At 33.8% G+C, this 20,715-nt stretch overlaps 1 protein-coding gene across 1 annotated transcript in view; it reads right to left on the bottom strand.

Moving 5' to 3' along the window:
• Positions 1–20,715, bottom strand: part of ARMC3 (armadillo repeat containing 3) — a 69,988-nt gene that overhangs the window by 16,101 nt on the left and 33,172 nt on the right. Inside the window, exons 9-12 of the mRNA XM_015811567.1 lie at positions 18,500–18,652; positions 18,285–18,390; positions 4,245–4,494; positions 1,352–1,488 (exon numbers count right to left, since the gene is read on the bottom strand). Coding sequence (XP_015667053.1) covers positions 1,352–1,488; positions 4,245–4,494; positions 18,285–18,390; positions 18,500–18,652 — 646 coding nt within the window. The remainder of the gene's footprint in view (positions 1–1,351; positions 1,489–4,244; positions 4,495–18,284; positions 18,391–18,499; positions 18,653–20,715) is intronic.

Raw genomic sequence — 20,715 nt, 5'->3', positions numbered from 1 at the left:
TGATGGTTAAATATTGGAGGCAGAATTGGGTTATTCAAAGAAATGAGCGGTATAATAAAATATGGAATATGGCAATAAATGATAAATTAACAACAGAAATTAAATTTAAAAAGGGATGATTAAAGTAAATAATTATAATGAAATATGGGATGATTTTATAAAACAGTCTTGGTGGAAGGCAAAGGGAATAAAATAAACCTGCTCAAGAATATATGCTATTTTGGAAGGAATAAGGGCACATTTGAAATATATTGTATATTGTTAGTTGTTATATGAGAAGAAATATAGGTAATAAAAATAGTCTCAGGAGGGTGCACTGTAGTATTTGTATTTTTATACTGTTTTTTATTTAGACTTATATGTATTATGTTTGTATTATTTGTATTTGAATAAAATAAAAATAAAAATTTAAAAAAAATTAAGACCATGCTCACAAAATAAAACAGAATGGAACAAGAGGAAAGATAAGTAAATTTATATGGTAGTAAAAGTAGTCAAAAGGTAGCAAAATCACAAAACCAGCAATCGTGTGTAAAATATCGAAATGTTGTTGATATCCTATAAGTTCTCATTAGATTTGCATGAAATCTCAGGAATTTTGGAAATATTTTATTGGGATACCAACTGGAAGTAAGGTAAGCTCCCTGGTTCTGTCAGTGCTGTTTCTGATCTATGTGTAAGCCTATGCATGACTAATCACTTTTTGCCATTATCTAATTCTCTTTGACAATATTTGCTTGCATTTAAGTAATTTAACTTTCATTTCCATCTTACATCATCTTCTCTTAATCTGATGCCATTCTGATGTGTTGGTCCACAATTCTTATCATTTTACTGAACATAGCCAAGCATAATCATGTGCCAAGAGGATTCATTATTTATTATAATTTATAGGATACCTACGAAAGACTGTGTATTAGTGTGTTCCAATTATCCCATAATAAAACAGATGAAACACAAAATCTAAAAATTCAAAAATTCAAAGGCCAACACCACTGGTGTAAAGATGCAAAAAACAAAACAAAACCACAGCATAAAAATTACAATAAATAATAAACTAATAATCTTTTAAAATAAAAAATATTCTTTATATTATGAAAAGCATACTCTTAGACACAAAACTTTTATTAGGCTTCTATCAGAAAAGAGACTGGCAAAAATGAAGAAGTGATGTGAGATGGGTGATGAAATGGAATATCTAATGCAACATGTACCTGGTTAGTCCCTAAACATGGATACATTACAGTGTAATACAACATGAAGACAAGATGGATATAAGATATAAGTCAGCATTAAAACAATGATCTGATACCACCACCACCACCACTACCACTTTAGCATCTCAACTCACCCCAGCCTGGTCATTTCAGCTGCTGTTAACTCATCACTTGCACAAACCATAACAGCCCAACAAGCATTTCTTCGGACTTCATCATTCTTAGAATGCAGAAGCTTAACAAGAGGTTCAAGACCACCAGAATTTCGTAACTGAAAGACAACATTTATATTTATGTATTTGTTTGTTTGTTAAATTTATTTACTGTCCATCTTGCTGTGGGGCTACTCTGTGTGGCTTACAACAATAAAATGGGAAAAATGAAAAACAAATGTAAGCATAACAATAGCAAAGAAACACAAACAATGGAGGTGCAATAATATGAAATTAAAAGAAGATGGACAGAGGGGGAGGAGGAAGTGCAGGGGGGAGATGGGATCAACTAATTAGTCCTGCAGCCACCTCCAATGATGTACTCCCTTATTGGGTCTCCAAGCCAAACCAACTGGCAGGCCCTTTTGAAGGAAGGAAAAGAGAGGCAAACTTCACCCTGGGGGACAGGATGTTCCAGAGGGTGGTGCTACAACAGAGAAGGCTCTTCTGGATCCTGTCAGATTTCCTTGACAGACAAGATCCACAACAGGGCTCCTCTGCTGGCATGATAGGACAGGCTTGTCATATTAAAAAGGTTGGCAAGAGCTGCACTCAACTAAGGAGCAAGACTGCTGCCAAGAATGCTTACTCAATTAGGACTGAATAGTTAAGGCTATGCTTATAGTGAAATAGCACTAGAGATTTCCTTTCTAGCCAAGGTAAGGTAAATCCTGCAAAGAGAAATAGAAGGAGTTGGCTTTTTCCACAAGGACTAAGATAGGAGGTTTAAAGTATCCACTAGTGAGACTGGATGTTATAAAATTATTTGGTCTCACCCGCAATTGAAATTGGCAATTTTATTTTATTAAGCAAAGCAGTCACCAAATTAAACTGTGACTGTGTTTATGACCTTAATTTAGCTTTCCTTTTTTTTAACCTGCAAAGGTCATAATGTTACTTTTTATCACCATGGTATCAATAATAATAATAAAGTTGGAAGGGACCTTGGAGGTCATCGAGTTCAACCCCCTGCTCAGGCAGGAAACCTTACACCATTTCGGACAAATGGCTGTCCAGTCTCTTCTTAAAAACTTCCAGTGTTGGAGCATTCACTGCTTCTGGAGGCAGGTTGTTCCATTGGTTAATTATTCTGTCAGGAAGTTTCTCCTTAGTTCTAGGTTGCTTCTCTCCTTGATTAGTTTCCATCCATTGCTTCTTGTCCTGCCTTCAGGCGCTTTGGAGAATAGCTTGACTCCCTCTTCTTTGTGGCAGCCCCTGAGATATTGGAACACTGCTATCATGTCCCCCCTCATCCTTCTCTTCATTAGACTAGACATACCCAATTGCAGCAACCGTTCCTCATATGTTTTAGCCTCCAGTCCCCTAATCATCTTTGTTGTTCTTTTCTGTACTCACTGCCCACTGAACTCTGTACTCACTGCCCACTGCCACTCTGTACTACTGCCCACTGAATGGTCACTGCCCAAGGTAGCCACTAAACTACCTGTAAATCAGCGAAATGGCTGGAATGCTGGCAACTGCTGAAGCTGCTAATTACTGGACTTTCCTACCTCCTGCTACTGTATTGCTCTCCTTTACTGGTTCCTATTCACTTTCTATTTCTGAAAAAGCAACTAAGGAATTGATGAGGGACAGCTGTTTCTGCACTACAAAGTGGTGCAGAAACACTTTTCCCTGAGGGAGAAGCATGTGAAAAGGTAATATCAGAAAGAAAGAGGTGACTAGCTATACCATGGAAGGAAATCTAGCAAGAATATATTGCGGTAAGATTGTGCCTTTCCTAAAATCTGAAACCCTGTCTATCCACTAATAAGAAATGTTATTGCAGCTTTTTCAAATTATTTAGATACTAATTTGTAACAACAAAATTGCATGCTTATTTATAAGCAGATGGATCTGTGAATAAATGCATCTCAACTAGAACATAGTGATTGCATTATATGTTAACTAATATAAAACTTAAATTTAAACATTTAAAATTGTGTTTGGAGAGCTAACAAAGTTGCCATGTTGCCAATCCCTGAGCCCAAATATATGCGAATAGCTTTAAACTGACTAGTAGCACTGAATTTCAGAGTAAGGTTTCTCCTTGTATTATTTGATAGGGCTGTGTAAAGCATTCAAAGAGGGTGTTTTGCAAAGGAGGTCGTGTGGGGAAAAGCATCCCTCCTCAAAATGTTAAAGCAGCCATGTCTGTAGCTGCTTTACATTGCTGGCAATCCCAGTAGAAGTACTATCTGTGTATCCACACACGAGTAGACAGCTGGAGAATGGCTTTGAAGTAGCCCTCAGACTTCCAGGTGAAGCTGCCAACCACAAAAATTTTGTTGTACAACAAGCTTTACAAAGTGCATCTTCAAAATGATTTTTGCTGTCCTGTGATTTTATCACAATTGTAAATGGAAGCCTGGTGTCTAGGCATTTTTCTACATGGAAAACATGAACTTTGTAACAAAATAATTATCTGTTTCTGTTGATTACACCCAACATTTTTCACCATGCACACTGTAACAAGGATAAAATTTCTCCTCAGGGTTTACATATACTACAGCTAAACTAAAGCTGACCTCACTTAGATACTTTTTTCTGATTCACAGTTCAAATTTTAACCTGCCTGACCTTTGAAATTTTTCAGATCTAGCTGAGAAGCCACAAGATAACTAGCATGAATATAAGCATTGAAGATTGTTTATTGAAACTGACAATTTTACACAACCAAGTATTAGAGATCCAATAACAGAGAACCAAAACCTTTACCTGGAAACACAGCAAAATATGCTGATCCAAGAAAGCCGTGTGATATGAAAAATGCCACGCTTTGTTTTTCCCAATATAGAGGACAGAGATCCCTTACCTCAGTTCTGGCCTCAGCATCACAGCCCATAGCAGCCACAGCAAGAGCTGCTCTGCTCTGCACAATGCTGTTAGTGGAATTCAGTGGTTCTACAATGGCAGTCATAAAACCATGACTTTGGATGGTGAGACGTAGGGGCTCCTGCATGGCTAAGTTTGTGAGAACAGAGGCAGCACTAGCCACAGCGCCATCTCTTTTGCAGCTCAGAACACTAATTAGCGGTTCGATGGCTTCAGCTTCAGCAACAGCACTAGGAAGTGGGAAAAGGAAATAATCACAAAGATGTATTACTCTTCCCCAGGCTGCTTATGGTAATTAAATCATACATACTGAAAGTATAACTATAAAAAGTCAATAAAACCAAAATATTTTCAATAAAATTATAAGAAATATAAAGTCTTATAATATTTTTATACATATTTACTTAAAAAATAACTGTACCAGGATTCATTGTTTTTCCATAGATAAGTATTTATAATTGTCCAACCTTAAATTAGGGTATATATTATACCAAGTATTTTTATTTAACTAGAAGTTCTTTAAAAATAAAAATAGCTTGTAGAGAAAACTCAGGTCATTCATTGGACTCATTCATTTATTCATTGTATTAATATTTCATCTTTCTTCCAGGAAGATAATAGGGTTAATTACATCCCTTCTTCTTTTTTAATGTATATTTTATTAATTTTTTACAATAACAATCTTAGTATTTAATAAGCACACTTTGTCTGGGTTTATGTGTTTAACATTAATAGCAATACAATTTCCATTCCTCGTTATTTTGTAATTTCTTTCCCATAGGATTTGCCATTTTTCTAACTCTACATTGTGCCCAAAGTTTTTTGCCCAAGTTATCATTGTTTCTTTAACTTGTTCTTCTTCCATCTTTAAATTTAACAGAAAGCTGTACAGTTTCTTAATCAGTTTCTCATCTGATGACAATAATATCTGGTCTAACATTGCCCGGTCTTTGTAAAAAACATATATTTTTGCATCTTTCTCATATCTCATTTCATTTGCAAGTCTGGCCACCATGATAGCTCAATGTCCTGTTCTTCCAATTCTTGTTTAGTTTGTAGTTTTCCATCAGCATTCAAAATATCTTTATAAGTCACAAGTTTCTTATAATTGATTAAGTTTGGATGTACAAACGCCTCCATTGTCGAGATCCATCCTGATATTTTCATGTAAGTTCTTGATTTTACCTTTTCCCATGTCAAGAGCAATGCATTTCTTACATAGTGGTTTTGAAAGTATTTGTGAATTTTGTTTTTCCCATATCACAGGAAAGCAAGCCATCCAAGTTGTAGGTCAGTGATGGCGAACCTTTTAGAGACCGAGTGCTCAAAACCTGGCCCTGCCCGTGTTTCACCCTCTGCTCCGACCCCACCCTGCCTGCCCGCAGAGCCACTCACCACCTCCAGGGCCCGCCGATCGCCCAGGCAGCCCAGCAGTGCCATGGCAGCCACGCCCTCTGCCCGCGCCCCGCAGCATCAACTGCGTGTGATGGGGTGTGAGGGCAGAGTCTTATCTACACTGCCTGGCTGCCATGTCCTTGGCTGTGCTGCTCCGCATGAGCCACACTCAGGGGCAACTCTCCTCCAGGGGGGCTGCTGGTGAGGGGGTCACGGGGGGAGGCAAGGCTGGGGCAATGGCACATGTGCCCACAGAGAGGGCTCCGAGTGCCGTCTCTGGCATGTGTGCCATAGGTTCGCCACCACTGTTGTAGGTCATGCCCTTCTAGGTATAATAGTATTTTATTTCTAAGAGTTATCCATTCTTTTAACCATGTTAGTGCGGCTGCTTGATAGTGAAAAACCCAGTCTGGTAGGCCAAAGGCTCCATTTTCTTTTGCTTCTTGTAACATTTTCAGTCTGATTCTAGCTTTTTTCCCTTGCCAGATAAATTTCAATATCGATGTATTTAATTCATCGAAAAAGTTTTTGTCAATTTTTATCGGTATTGCTTGAAATAAAGAGTGGTTTTGGTAAAATGTTCATTTTCGCCATCACTATTCTTCCCAGGATTAATAGTTGTAGATTTTTCCATTTTTCCAAATCTAGTTTTGTTTTAATAATTTTACATAATTGTCTTCTTTTATTGTTGCACATCTTGCTGTTAGATATATCTCGAAGTATTTAACTTTCTTAACTACTTGCAGGTCTGTTTTACTGATAATTGTTTTTTTTTGTTTATCTCTGAGATTTTTAACTATAACTTTAGTTTTTTCTCTATTAATTTTCAGTCCTGTTACTTCTCCAAATTCTTCAATCTTTGCTAATAATTTAGGACTTGTCTCTAACAGATCCTCCAATATAAATATCAGGTCATCTGCAAATGCTTGTAGTTTGTACTTTTCATCTTTTATTTCCATTCCTTTGATTTCTGGATCCTGTCTAACATTCCTGTTCAACACTTCCAAAGTTAAGATAAATAATAGTGGAGATAATGGACATCCTTGTCTTGTGCCCTTTTTAATATTGAAGCTCTCTGTGAAATCTCCATTCACAATTATTTTAGCCATTTGTCTATGATAAATTGTTTGGAATATATTAATAAAATTTTCTCCAAAATCCATATAGTTTAGTTGTTCAACCATAAATTGCTAATTGATATTGTCAAAGGCTTTCTGTGCATCTAAAAAAATCAAAGCCATTTGTTTCCCTGGGTGCATTTCGTAATACTCCAATGTGTCTAAAATTATTCTTAAATTGTTCTTTATTTGTCTCTTTGGTAAAAATACATTTTGGTCTGAATGTATAAATTCAATCAAGAATCTCTTTAGTCTTTCTGCTATTATTGAAGCAAAGATTTCATAGTCCACATTTAGTAGAGATATTGGTCTGTAGGTCTTTATCAGGGTCAAGTCTGTGTCCCCTTTGGTATTAGCGTAATATTGGCATCTATCCATGTATTTGGTAATTTGGCTTTAATTGGTAAAATTAAATTGGTAAAATTAATTGGTAAAATTAATGTATATTGTAAACATTTGTAAAATTCTGCTTGTAGCCCATCTGGGTCTGGTGTCTTATCATTTTTTTATCTGTTTATAGCTTCTGTCAACTCCATCACTGTTATTTTCCCATTTAGCATATTTTTGAAATTCTCTGAGATTTTTGATAACTTAACATTTTCTAAGTATTGCCTTATTTTTTCCTGAGGAATTTCTTCTATATTATAAAGTGTTTCATAAAATTCTTTAATTAATTTTTTTATTGCATCATTTTGACATTGTAAATCGCCTCTCACATCTTGTAGTTTGTTTATCAATTTCTTCTCTCTTTCTTTTTTCAGTTTATAAGCCAACCATCTCCCCGGCTTATTGGCATTTTCAAAAAAGTTTTGTTTTGCTCTTTTGATTTGTTGAGCCATTTCTTCAGCTTCTATTAGATTTATTTGTGTTTTATTATCTCCATTTGTTTTTTAAGAGTTTTCTTTTGTGGGTCTCTTCATAGTTCTAATTCTAATTTTGTAAGTTCTTCTATGAGTTTAGTTTGTAGTTTTTTGTCTTTCATCTTTTTCATCATATAGATTATGGCTACTCCTCTAAATATGCTTTTGTTGTATCCTAGACATTTTGGAGTGATGTATCTTCTTTCTTATTTTCTTTGAAGAAAAATTCCATTTCCTTTATGGCTTTTTGTATAAATTCTTTCTTTCAGTAAGAATTGGTTTAAAGTCCATTTTGCTTTTTTTCTTTGTTACTCTCTAAGTTATCTTTATCGGATTGTGGTCCACCCATATGTTAGTTTCTATCTTAATTTCTTAATTCAGGGGATACCCATATCATGTCAATTCTGTACCATGATTTGTGGCTGTTTGAATAAAATGTATATTGGGATTTCTTAGGATTTATTTCTTTCCATATATCCTGTATACAAATTTCTGCCATTATGAAAAAAGCCTTAAACAAAATATTCCTTCCTTTTCCCCCTATTTTACTACTCCTGTAATCTAACTTTCCATCTACAATTATGTTAAAATCTCCTATTAGACAAATACTTTGGTACTCTATTTCCAGTATTTTCTTGTGTAATCTTTGGTAGAATTCTTCTTGTTTGTTATTCGGTGTGTAAATTGCTACCATCAATGTCTGTTTGATTTATCATTATTTCTATCATTAGTATTCTTCCTTCTTCATCCAAGTAGATTTGTTTAGGATTCATTGTTTCTTTGATATATAGAGCTACTCCTCTTTTCTTTTGTTGTGTTAATGAAAAATAAAGTTTCCCAATTTTTGAGCACTCCAGAGATTTATAATATTGTCTTTTAATATGTGTTTCTTATAAGCAAACTATATCCATTTTTTATTTTTGTAATCGTGTAAAGAGTTTTTTCCTCTTTACAGGGGAATTTAATCCGTTTATATTTATTGAGAGTATCCCATTGTCCTTTTCCATCCTCTTCAATTATATTTAGGGTTTATTCTCCTAGTTGTTCTAGTTTGTCTCTGTTCTTTCCCTTTAGCCCCTTCTTCTTGATTTATAGTTTCTGTTTCTTTCACTTCTCTTTGTTTGTCCGCTTCTTCTAATGCTGTATCTTCCTGTTCTGTAAATTTCCCTTCTGGTTGAAGTTCTGAGTTTCTTTCTTTGAGAAATCTCTGTATCCGTCATAAAATTCCCTTGCTTTGAAGATAGAATCCAATCTGTATCTTTTTGTATCCCAATTGATTAGTATCCCTTCTGGCATCAGTCATCCCTTCTGGCATCAGGCATCAGCCCTTAAGACATGGTTGTTCCAGCTTGCGGGACTGGCCTAGGGGAAACTTTTAGAGGGGTTTTAATTATATTTTAACTAGATTAAATTTAAATATTTCCTTTTAATTAATTTTTAAATTGTAATGTTATTTATGTATTTTATCTGATTGTTAGCCGCCCTGAGTCCGCAAGGAGAAGGGCGGGATATAAATTTAATAAAATAAAATAAAATAAAGACCACTCCTTTCTTAATTAGTTTTTTGGTCAAAAATTGATATTCTCTTCATGAGTCCCTTATCCTCCTGGGTATCTGCTTCAGCACCACAATTTCTTTTCCCTTATATTGCAATGGATCATCTCTCACTCTTCTCAATATTTCATCTTATTGATTTTTTGACAAATCTGACATGGATCTCTCTGGGGACTTTGTTTCTTCTTGCATAGTTTGAGTTAACTCTAAATATTTGATCTATTTCTCCTTCCATTTCCTGCTTCCCCACTTCCAATGCACCAGCCAGTAGTTCTGTTGTCAGATCAGCAAGGTCCTCCTCCTTATCTTTCATTATATTCTGGAATCTTAAGAAATAGGATGCCTTTTCCATTTCTAGAACTGCTAGTGAATTCTCTAGTTCTGTATTTGTCTGCATCAGTCTGGTTTTCATCTTTTATTTCTTCCATCTTTTGATGGGTTTCTGCTGATTTGTCTTCAATTGTTTGGACCCTTTGCTCATTCTTTGCGATCTTCTTTTGGAAGTTTTCCATTTGGAATTTCAAATTGTGAATTTCTTCTTTCACGTTGCCAAAGTTATCTTTTGTTTCTTCATGATTTCTCTTTGTAACTTCTTTAAGTGATGTAATTGCCTCCTGAATGCATTGTAATGTGGTTTGCATATCCTTCTGAAAGGTATTGGTTTTTTCTTGCTGTAGCATTATGTCAATTGATCTCTGATAGACAGGGCTGGGGGTAGTAGAAGATGTAGCTGAGGATGGTTTTTTGCTCACTTTAGCTAAATTTGAGACACTATTTTTTTTTATTCCCACCCTCACAAGCTTTCTCAATTCTAGTATATACCCCTATTATCAATTTTGTATTAAACCCTCCAATCTTACAACCAATGTTCCCATATGTCCTTTAAATTCTCCTTCAATAAGTCTTATATTATTTGTCTGTAGTCTCTTATAATCCAGTGGGCTTCCCATATAGGGGGAAGCTGGAAGAAGGAAAACCTTCTAGTCTGCTTCTATCTTTCAGTCTCGGTTTCAAAAAAAGGTATAAAGTTTTTACTCTGCCAAAATTTGTAATCCAAAAGGTTCTGAATATAAGGTTAGTAATCCACAAGGACTCCCCCAAATGGAGTCGCCACAAGTCAGATTTCCATTGTCTCTAAATAGTTCTTGAACATAGGGGGTCTCTTCTCCAATTCACTCCCCCCCAACAAGGGAGGCAGTAGCAGAAAAAAAGAATTTATAATCCATTATAATCCATTTTTAGCTTTGTCTTTCAACACCAATCATCCAAAAAACCAAAGATCCAAAAAGAAAACAGCTCAAGTTTGTATTCCTCAAGGTCTTGCTATTCCAAGTTGGTAATTCACAAGGCTTCTTCCAAGGAAAATACAGAAATCCAGTTTCCTCTGTCTCTAGGTAATTCTTAACACTGCAGCACCAATAGTATTTATAATCCAGAAAGACCGGGTGGCTTTAAAGTAGTTTATAGTTATAATCCATCATATGGACAAAAACAGCCCAAAGAGTTTTTTCCTCCCTTTTCCAGCTGCAGTCTACAAGGTTGGAAGCTCAGACACATCAAAGAGTCTAGTATGCTATCTCTGTCTGGGCTTCAAGCCAAGGTAATTTCTTCCAGGCCGGATAAAAAACAAAATCTTGGTGCTATACCTTTATTCCACCACTAGATGTCATGAAAGGTCTATCTTTGACCAGGACTTGTTTCTTAAAAGCTCTATCGACGAGGGTCCCCTCCTTCGTTGCCTTTCCGGGGTGACTTTAGGTCCTTTTCAGACTCCCAGCAGAGTGAAATCGGACGTGGGAGGCAGAGCCTTGCTTCCCTGCACCTGTCTCACTGCAACGCAAAACCGGAAGCTCTCACATTCCTTCTTCAATTTACTCCCCCCACCACAACTCTGTGGAGTAGGCTGGCCTAAAAGAGAATGAGAGGCTTAAACTCATTCACTGAGCTTCTATGGCTGACATTAGACTTGAGCATGGATTGTCTCTGAAGATATTTAAATGCTATACTATGTGACCCTGGTGAGGAAATAAAGTTTTACTCATTTGTTATTTATAATGGAGAACTTTCCATAAAGTTTTGGAGAAAAGACTACGTGTCCTTCAAAATGTCTACACTCTTCATTCTTTCCCTCTTCTGCTCTCACCACAATTTAGCTATCTATATCTAGATTATGGACAGAATTCTATTTTTATTCCCTTGAATAAGCCTTGAGCTTCTTTATTCTGAGCAATCTTCATAAAATATTTTGTAAACAATGTAAGGCATGTGTTCAACCATCATCGCATCATTTTTTAGCACTCATCTGCTTGTTGAACAAAACTTGTCATAGATGCTAACATAAGGATATAAACAGATGGGAATCTCAATTATTCATAGAATCTTCCATTTATATCACCATCCTTTATCTCCCATAGTATTCAAAATACTTCCTAGCTAGATACGTTTAGACATACAGTCCTTCAGTACAGTCTTGTTCAGAAGTCTCCTTGAGCAAAATGGAGCTTGTTCCTCAGTTGGGGGATATAAATTTGTAACTTTAATCTCTTGTACCCAAAATACAAAATGAGACAAAATAGCAATTGATGTTTACTGTTCATGGTTCTAAGCAATTTATTACATTTCTTTTATTAGTGTTCATATCCAAATCAATTTCTTCCCAAGGGTTTTTCATCCAGTTTATTGAGTCTACCTCTAGCCAATAAGCTTCAATCACAGAACAATATCCCATTCCTTTTAAACCAAACATAGAGCTATTGTTAGTTATAAAGCTCCATCATGCCAAGGGATGGAAATGTGATGTTGGAAAGCAGCAAATGAATTGTGGGAATCCTTCCTCCACCTTTGCAAAAAGTACCCCGGTTCTGAAAAATTATACAGAAATTGGCAAAACAAAAAGCACAGAAAGGTATGTTCATCTTCATACCTTTATTTTTCAGAAAAGTTCTTAATAACATCCATGTTTTCATATTGTTCATATTGAACATAAAGATTGTCATTATTTAATAGCTAGTGTTCTATTTTTATGTCCACATTATATTGTGTGGTTATTTTATTGCAAACTGTGGTGAAACACTTCCTTTTGCACTGTAGAAGAAATTGTTCTGTTTGTTCTCAAAACACAATGAAATTGTCCATACTAAATAATTAAAAATGCTACTGTATTGTACTAATACTGACAGCTGAATACTCATTCATATTTTACTCAGACTTTTCTGGAAGAGAGAAGGGTTGCAGAAAAAAACATTCCAACTTTCTATTCACTAACCTTTCTTTTTGCATTCCAATCTAATTATTTGATTCAATGTTTCATTTTATACTGTTAGCCACAATACATGCAGTAAAGTGTATTCCATTCCAAAATCTATTTATTTGCATATATTTTATACGACATAGTCTCAGAATTGGTTTCACCAAATTTGATGGGATTATATTTTCTGTTCAATAAACTGAAATGAATGCAGCCAGATCTATAATCTAGTGAAGCAGTGTAGTCAAAATCTACAAATTTACTAAGAAAGAGTTAATCAAAGCATAGAAGAAAATACAATTGCGAACATAAGAATTCTTTTAAAAATCCAATGAACTGGTAACTTTTAATATCCTAATAGAGTTCAGATCTTCCTATTAAGCTGCCAATATCTGTGTCCCATGCAATGAAATTTCCTAATTTAAAGACTTAAGACCCAAATCAATTACCTGGAAATATAGTTTAGGGTTAGGATTTAAGACTTTTTCTTCCATGTGACCCTTCTGTAATTCCCCACATGGGATTTATTGTATTCTGGTAAACTCAGCAGGAGTTTGCTTCTTGCACAAAGAAATATTTCTGCTATTTATACTACCTAACAGGTATTAATAAATTCTCTAGGTTGTCACTAGGGGTCACTGTTCTGTCATATTAACACAACAAAGAATCTAAGTATTACTGTATTTAAGAATAATTATGAGAAGAGGTTCCAATGAAACATTTATAAATTAGGCAAATATAAAGAAAAATGTCAAGATATTTGCATAAATATTGTTCCATGTAAATTCTTAAGTGTTATTCTTAAAAGTCTGTAGTAATATTTAATATTAGTGTGTTTCAACAATCAGGATATCCATAATATGTTTATTTATTTGAATCTTAGTTTTATTTTTTTTATCAAATAATTAAGATGGTGAACATATCCAATACACCTTCTTATACACATACCAACTTTACATTACCAACACTTATTTGTGGCTTAGAAAGAAGATCTGAAATTGTTCTTTGGAAATTGCATTTGGGAACTATACTAACAACATTTCTAAAAACTGTCAGTTATATTTGTGACCTAACACTTCCAGTTATATTTGTGATCTTTACAATGAATAGAAATACCTGCTTCTTGAATTCAGTGTCACTTGGGGAGATTCTAATCATTTTTCTTTTTATTGATTCAAGAAAATTAAATTGAAGAGGAGGAGGAGGAGGAGGAGGAGGAGGAGGAGGAGGAGAAGGAGAAGGAGAAGGAGAAGGAGAAGGAGAAGAAGAAGAAGAAGAAGAAGAAGAAGAAGAAGAAGAAGAAGAAGAAGAAGAAGAAGAAGAAGAAGAAGAAGAAGAAGAAGAAGAAGAAGAAGAAGAAGAAGACTGATTTTATCCACCTAAGCTCATAAACTTCATTCCTCATGAGGAATATCAACACAACTGTCTTATAACAAATTGTCAAATCATATTTGTTCTTCTGATAATCTGAATCCTAAATCAATTGTCTTTAGTAATATTATATTTGCAAACTAGAGATTTCCAAGCAATTATAGCAAATATGAAGTTTCCAAATGTTGCATAGATTGTTATATGTTCCTCTAATCTTCTCTGTATAACAGCTGTTTATGCTGATGATCTTGAGAAGCTTTGACTAATATAAGATTGATAAGGCAACTACATCTTATATATAGCAGCTTAAGTCTGATGTGTATTCTATAGCTGAAGAAACAAATACATCAATTATCTCAAATAACATGTTTTCAGGAAGGAATTGTACAATGGCCAATAGATGGCAGTAAAGCTATAAATTAGATACCAAGCAAGGAAGAGAATGTTGCCCAGTTAATCAGAACCTACTTTGAACAGGAGACATGATTTTGATTATTTCCTAATTAGATGGATAGGAAATGGCCTATCACTGGCTCTCTCTTGGTTAGCATTCAGAAATACAGCTAAGGTAATGCATTGAAAATAACTTTTGCTGGGCTATTATTATCTTTGGAATGTTTATTTTTACTTCTATTTTTATTGTTAATTTTACATCTGGTTTAGGTTTGTTTGCTTTAATTTTTTAGCTGTTCTGACGGACTGCTGTTTTTATTGCTCTTGCTTTATTTTATTGGCTGCTTTGACTTTTTCTGTGAGTTACACAGAATATTGGGATGGAGTTAACAATAAATATTTTATCAAATAGAATAAACTTCAATTCTTCCCATCCCCCACCTCTATCAGACTTGTTGAACAGGTCACAAGAATTACCAGTGAAATTGGAATGCATGGTGCCTAACAGCTGAGCTCATGTTTACCTCCCTACGGTTCAGAAAATCTGTTTTCCATTTTGTAAATGGAAACTCTTAAGAGAAATTTAGGCTATATAAAAAACAATATTGCTACAATATCAATAGCCAGTATCCCTGCACTGGCCAGGAAAATTCACCAAAAAGTAAGAGAGATGAAATCGTGAATTGGGCTTCCACAATCTTTCAGTTTTCAAGTGTTTTGTTTCTGTTTGTAGTAGTTGGGAGTGTGTATCTTGTGTGTGTACATAAGCATGTATATGTGTGTGTGTGTGTGTGTGTGTGTGTGTGTGTGTGTGTACACACACACACATATACCTGGATACAGGTTTAGATCACTTGATGCTAATTTATAATACTTAGTGCATGTAAACATATTATTAGGGTCAATTATTAAAGATTTATAAATAAGATTAATAAGAAAATTACATTTTACTTAGCTGGGTAATATGTTGGTAATAAGCAAGGTTGAGCCTGGTTAATGCTTGGAGGTGGCCACCAGGGGGTTCCAGGTCTGTATTCTATTCTAGGAAGCCAAAGAAGAAATCAGAAGACAGCAATGGCAAGCCACTTCCATTCTGCTGCCATAAAAACTACATAAATAGGTTTATAACAGCACTAGAAGTTGGGTGCAACTCAGAAATCTTAATTTTTAAACTAAATAATAGATTTATGTATGTATGTATGTATGTATGTATGTATGTATGTATGTATGTATGTATGTATGTATGTATTTGTTTGTTTGGAGTGCTTTTATAACTTTGCTCATTCTTATACTTACTGTCAGCATGTTAGCTGACAAATAAAAGAAGCTAATCACATTAACTTTCTTTTGCCTCTGTGGTAGAGCAAGAATTAAAAATTGGCATATACAAATTATGCTAGATATGGAAAGAAAAATGGCTTTACTACAATTTCATACCCTTTTAGATCATGGAGCACACACATATAGAAAGTTCCTAGATTTAAAATGATAACATATTCCTGACATCAAGATTCTAGTAATTAGCATCTTTCAGGGAAGAAATGGCAGACTGACGGTGGTTCTGTGAAAAGTGGAGCTGACAAATGCAGTGGAATGTATGGCCGGCAAGTACACCAACTCTTCGATAATTCTTTTCCAGACATGGAGAGGATTCAAGATTATCAACAAGTGCTCCAGATGGCTACTCCTCAAAAGGAGATAGAAATCTCCAGCTGGTTAGAGGAAATGACCATCTTGCTCAAAACATATTAATGCCTTTGAAAGAATAGTAAGTTAGCATACTTCCTTCCTAATTATTTTTGGAAATTGCTCGGCTAACTGTTCTACAGCTGTACAAGTCATTGTATTGAAAGTTTTATAGCTCCAGTTGACAGTTTAACAAATTTAAGAACTTATTTTTTTGTCAAATCAAAAGGTTGATTAAAACTTTGATTTTGGAAAGTTATAAACAACTAATGGTCCAAATAAATTTGAAATAAGATTTTGGAATTAATTACAAAGAATCCTTCCCATGGAAAAATGCTTTTGTTTTTGAGGTGTCTTAAATTAAGTTTTCAATAGTTTTGTGAGAAGAAACAAAAAAAGAAAAAGAAATCAAGTTCAAGATTGATATTTGAAGGGATTAAAGACTAAGAATGTTAGAAGTAAAAGGAAGGGATATAACATTAGCTTATTTGATTAAGGTGCTAACATCAAAACTGTTTGATTATTTATAGATAGGATATGGGAAGATCATTTGTTATTATTTAAGAGAAGGTGACAACTTACTAAATTATTTATGCTTGTGATGTAGGTAGAAAGTTACCTTCTTTCTTTTCTTTTACTGTACAGTATTTATTTTATTTTTCCATTTTTTTTCTATTCTGCATCTTTTATTCTTTCTTTTTATAATTTTATTTCTTTAGTTTGTATTAGTTTTTACTGATATAATTGTAATCTTTAATAAAATTACTATATAAAAAGATTTTAATAATTAGCAATTGCTGGAGCTAAGCACCAAATTTTTTTCTTTCTCAAATGTGATTACAAAAGAAAAAGAAACTACATGTATTCACTGTCTAGAGAATTGCTTTGATAGGTGAATTCTCAAAAGGTTGTATCAATCAAGTTTGCAATAATTTCTAACTGTAAGGAAGAGAAGAGCAATTCTAGAAAAGCCCTAGAGGCATAAAGCTGGTTGAAAAGCTGGCCACAACTGCCATTATAAGAAAGGATTATCAGAGAATATCTATTTCATTTTTCCAGAGAATGGATGAGTAGACAATGTCTACACAAAATGAATGATATTTCAACTAGTGGTGTTAAATTAATGTCAGTGGTTATTAGAATTGAATGAATAATTTGTAATGTACTGAATACATTATAGCTTGACCATTTCATGGAATATTATAAGCCAGTCGCTTTTTCCATTTTATTTATTATTTGCAAAAGTCTAAGAAGCCTTTTGCAAATCTGACTACCTTATATCCTTTAAAAGTTTGATTACTTGCTCATTTGAATGTTTATTTAAGTTAGATGTGGTTTTCTTATTGAGTGAAAACAGCCCTTCCAAATTTGGTATTGAAGGAAATATTGTAAATGGAAGAGAAAAATGTCTGCATATGTGAATCTACATGCTGACTTGTTTTCATGATGTTTTCTACTTCAGCCCACAAATATATGCCAATTAAAGCAAGCGAAAGCAATGTATCTAAAAGAAATACCAGACATAAATCCTGATTATCCAATCTATAGTTATTAGTTTTCTTATAACGTTGCCCAATTGACAGTCAAATATTCTGATTACATTTAATCAACCAAAAGAATCTTAAAATAGTGAAATAAGTCACAGAGTGTAATTAGAGAAGCTTCAAACTTTTGAAAAAGCAACTAAATGCATTTTACAAAGATAAATTTACAGAAGTATATTCAGCATATACTGATGGGTACCTAATAAAATTCAGTCAATTGAATAAATATCTGCACTACAGCCAAACTTCCTTGATGATAGAAATACTAATAACATCCTTTTTTTCCTTGAGCAAACATAATATTTAGATATCTTGTTTTCAACTAGGTGAATCCATCCATTTACTTATATTTAGCAAATAATCTTAACAACATGCTCTTTAATGCCCTTTGGTGAGTCTAAATTTCTAGTAGGCTGGATTAGACTGTTAATATTTAAATTTTGGTTAGCATTAAAACAATATCTATACATTCATGGCTGTTATAGAAAAGGGAGATTCCAAAGTAACTCACCTTAGCAAAACATTTCTAGGGACCCCTTTTTTACTTTTTGTGCTTAGCTTTTCAAACTTTCCAAACATGCAAGACTGCAAATTTTCATGAGAAAAACACACCCATACCCTAACTAAAATTATAATATAATTAATAATAAAGTTATATTTTATTAATGCACTAATAAAAACAAGCTTGCAGTCATGCTTAATTAATTAAATGGCGCAGAGATGACATGTGAAGTGAAATAAAAGTAACAAAGCACTATGCCAACTTTCCTAGCAATTGAATAAACTAGATAAATAGAAAAATATATTTCCTGATTAAAGTGTCTAACAATTCTTTATTCATCTCGAGCTTACCTTACATTGGCAAGATGGGCAGTTGTTAGATTAACCAGAGCTGTAGCAGCAGCTTCTTTTACCTCTTCATTTTCGCTGCTTAGCAACTGAATGAGCTGGGGAATTCCTAAGAGAGGAAAAATGTATAGAGGCAGTTTTAAATTAATTATGGAAACATTGTAAATTGGTGAATATTTTCTTCTGGTCATAATTTCATTGTCACAATAACTATTTACCTAGAGCTCCAATGGTTTGTTTACTAGCTAAATTCTCACACATAGCAGAGATGGCTTGAGAAGCAGCTATTTTTGTTCCTTCATTATCCGTTCCCAAAAGAGTGACAAGACATTTTTCAACTTCTTGTTCATTCAGGATTTTTCTGTTTTCAGCTGTTTACAAAGAAGAACAACAAGTCATGATAGGTACCAACCTTCAGTTAAATAAGATTGTACTTTTGTAGAAAATATTCATTTCTGTGCAGATATCGTTGCCAGCAAATATTAACATTACTATATTAATGTAGATTGAAGTATCACCTTTAAACAGCTTCAAACATGGTGAAGTCTGCAGAAATAATCTTACCAAAGATATATTTCTAATCAGGAGCTTTAAGTAAGTGGGTTTGTAATATTAAATATTATGTCCACTTTAAACAAAACATGTATCTGTACCTCTCAGATCTATTCTCACTAGGTTACAATGCTTCCACTCAATTAGTGCTAACAGGAGCCATGTGTATGGAAATTAAAAGGTCATTCTTACAGTAGAGATACTGTGTATTTGACAGTTGCAGAGCTAATCAAATTAATGCACAGACTAGACACAATGGAAGAGTGGTTAAAAAGTGTTTTATTCCTCTTTCTCAAATCTCTTTATTCTCCATGCAAGTCCAGACTAACAGAAATAAATAAAAAGATTGTTAATATGTTCAATTCCATCATCTGATGATAAGCATTTATGTGAATATAGTATACTTTAACATTACTATACTGGTACATTTTTCTTGATATGTTTAATGAAGTCAAATTCAATTCTGTACTCATTCAGGATCAGAACGAGTGGGTTTGCCACCCACAATTCTTTCTAATGTGATGAATAAATTGCAAAGATTGCCTGCTCCCTATCCATCCCATGTCATACACTATTAGAATGTGGATAATTCAGTGCTACTGTTAAGGGTACATATCCTAGCTAATGCCTAGAAAGGCATTATTGCTTTTAGCTTAGTTTGTGAAGAACAGTAAACATAACCTAAAAAATATTCTAGAATGCAAGATATTATGAGAAATGCAGATATTTCTATATCAGTGCTGCTTCATTTAATTTAATTTAAGCATACAAATATCCTGAAGCACATCTACTTTTCTTCTGAGACGTGACTGAAAATTAAAGTTTAGCTTTAACATTTTAAATAAAAAATGTAAATATTATATATTATTAATTTTATTAATTCCAATTCATTGCTATATCAAAATATAAAACCATAATTGCTAAATTAAATTATTAATTATTGCATTTAATATATTTAAACTATAGGAAGGATACTTTTTGGGCAAAATAATTTATTCAATTGATTTTGATAGCATTATTCCATTTTCAAGATATAGTAAGGACAAGTAGCTCTTAAAATCTTTTCATCATGACCGAAATGTTATATTGGTGAAAAAGACACAAAATAGGCCATTATTGGTGGCAAGTATACTTTGGGGTCTTTTAAATTATTGATGCATTGTTTTAATTTATAGTTCAATTGAATTCTCAGGACATCTCAATGGTTTTGTCCTCATTTGTTCCTTTATTAATTAACCTTTGATGGCATATCTCAAATTTCTCTGTCTTTCCCCTGGGCAGTCTTTAATGGATGCTTGCGGGGACACACTTAACTCGACAGTTTGGCAATATGAACCAATACATTAATTCTAGAACTGGAAAAAAATGGCTTTCTTAAAAGAAAATTTATCTTTAGTTTAAAATATTTATTTCGTACATTATAATAAATCAATATATTTTTAATTAGATGCCTATCTACTTCATCTGCTCAGATAATTTTACCTTCTATGCAACTTAATAGAGAATTTTACTGGGTGTTTGTTTTACATAAGACTACTGACAAAAGAAAGCAGAAATAAGGTTTGCCACAGCAGCCATATTTAACAGCAAGTACTCTAGAGAGGGCATTAATTGGGATTACAGATTGGCTTGACTCATAATAGACTTTGCCTCTGGCTTGATGCTTGCCAAACTTGTGTGTAATCCCTGGAAGTGGTCTCTAGAGGGTTCTCCATTCTTCAATCATTTGATTTTGATACAGCAAGTTATACTACATGTTTCTTGGTATCTGGAACAAAAGTACATATTACATTCTCATTTTTCTTGTACAGAACAGTCATGATAAAAAGATATTTGAAATATTCATTGCTTTGATTCTAAAATGTGAACAAAAGGAAATAAG

The sequence above is a fragment of the Protobothrops mucrosquamatus genome, unplaced genomic scaffold (genome assembly GCF_001527695.2).
Source record: "Protobothrops mucrosquamatus isolate PMUCROS unplaced genomic scaffold, P.Mucros_1.0 scaffold45, whole genome shotgun sequence".
In the NCBI taxonomy this organism is placed as follows: Eukaryota; Metazoa; Chordata; class Lepidosauria; order Squamata; family Viperidae; genus Protobothrops; species Protobothrops mucrosquamatus.
This window is presented reverse-complemented; position numbering and strand designations above follow the sequence as displayed.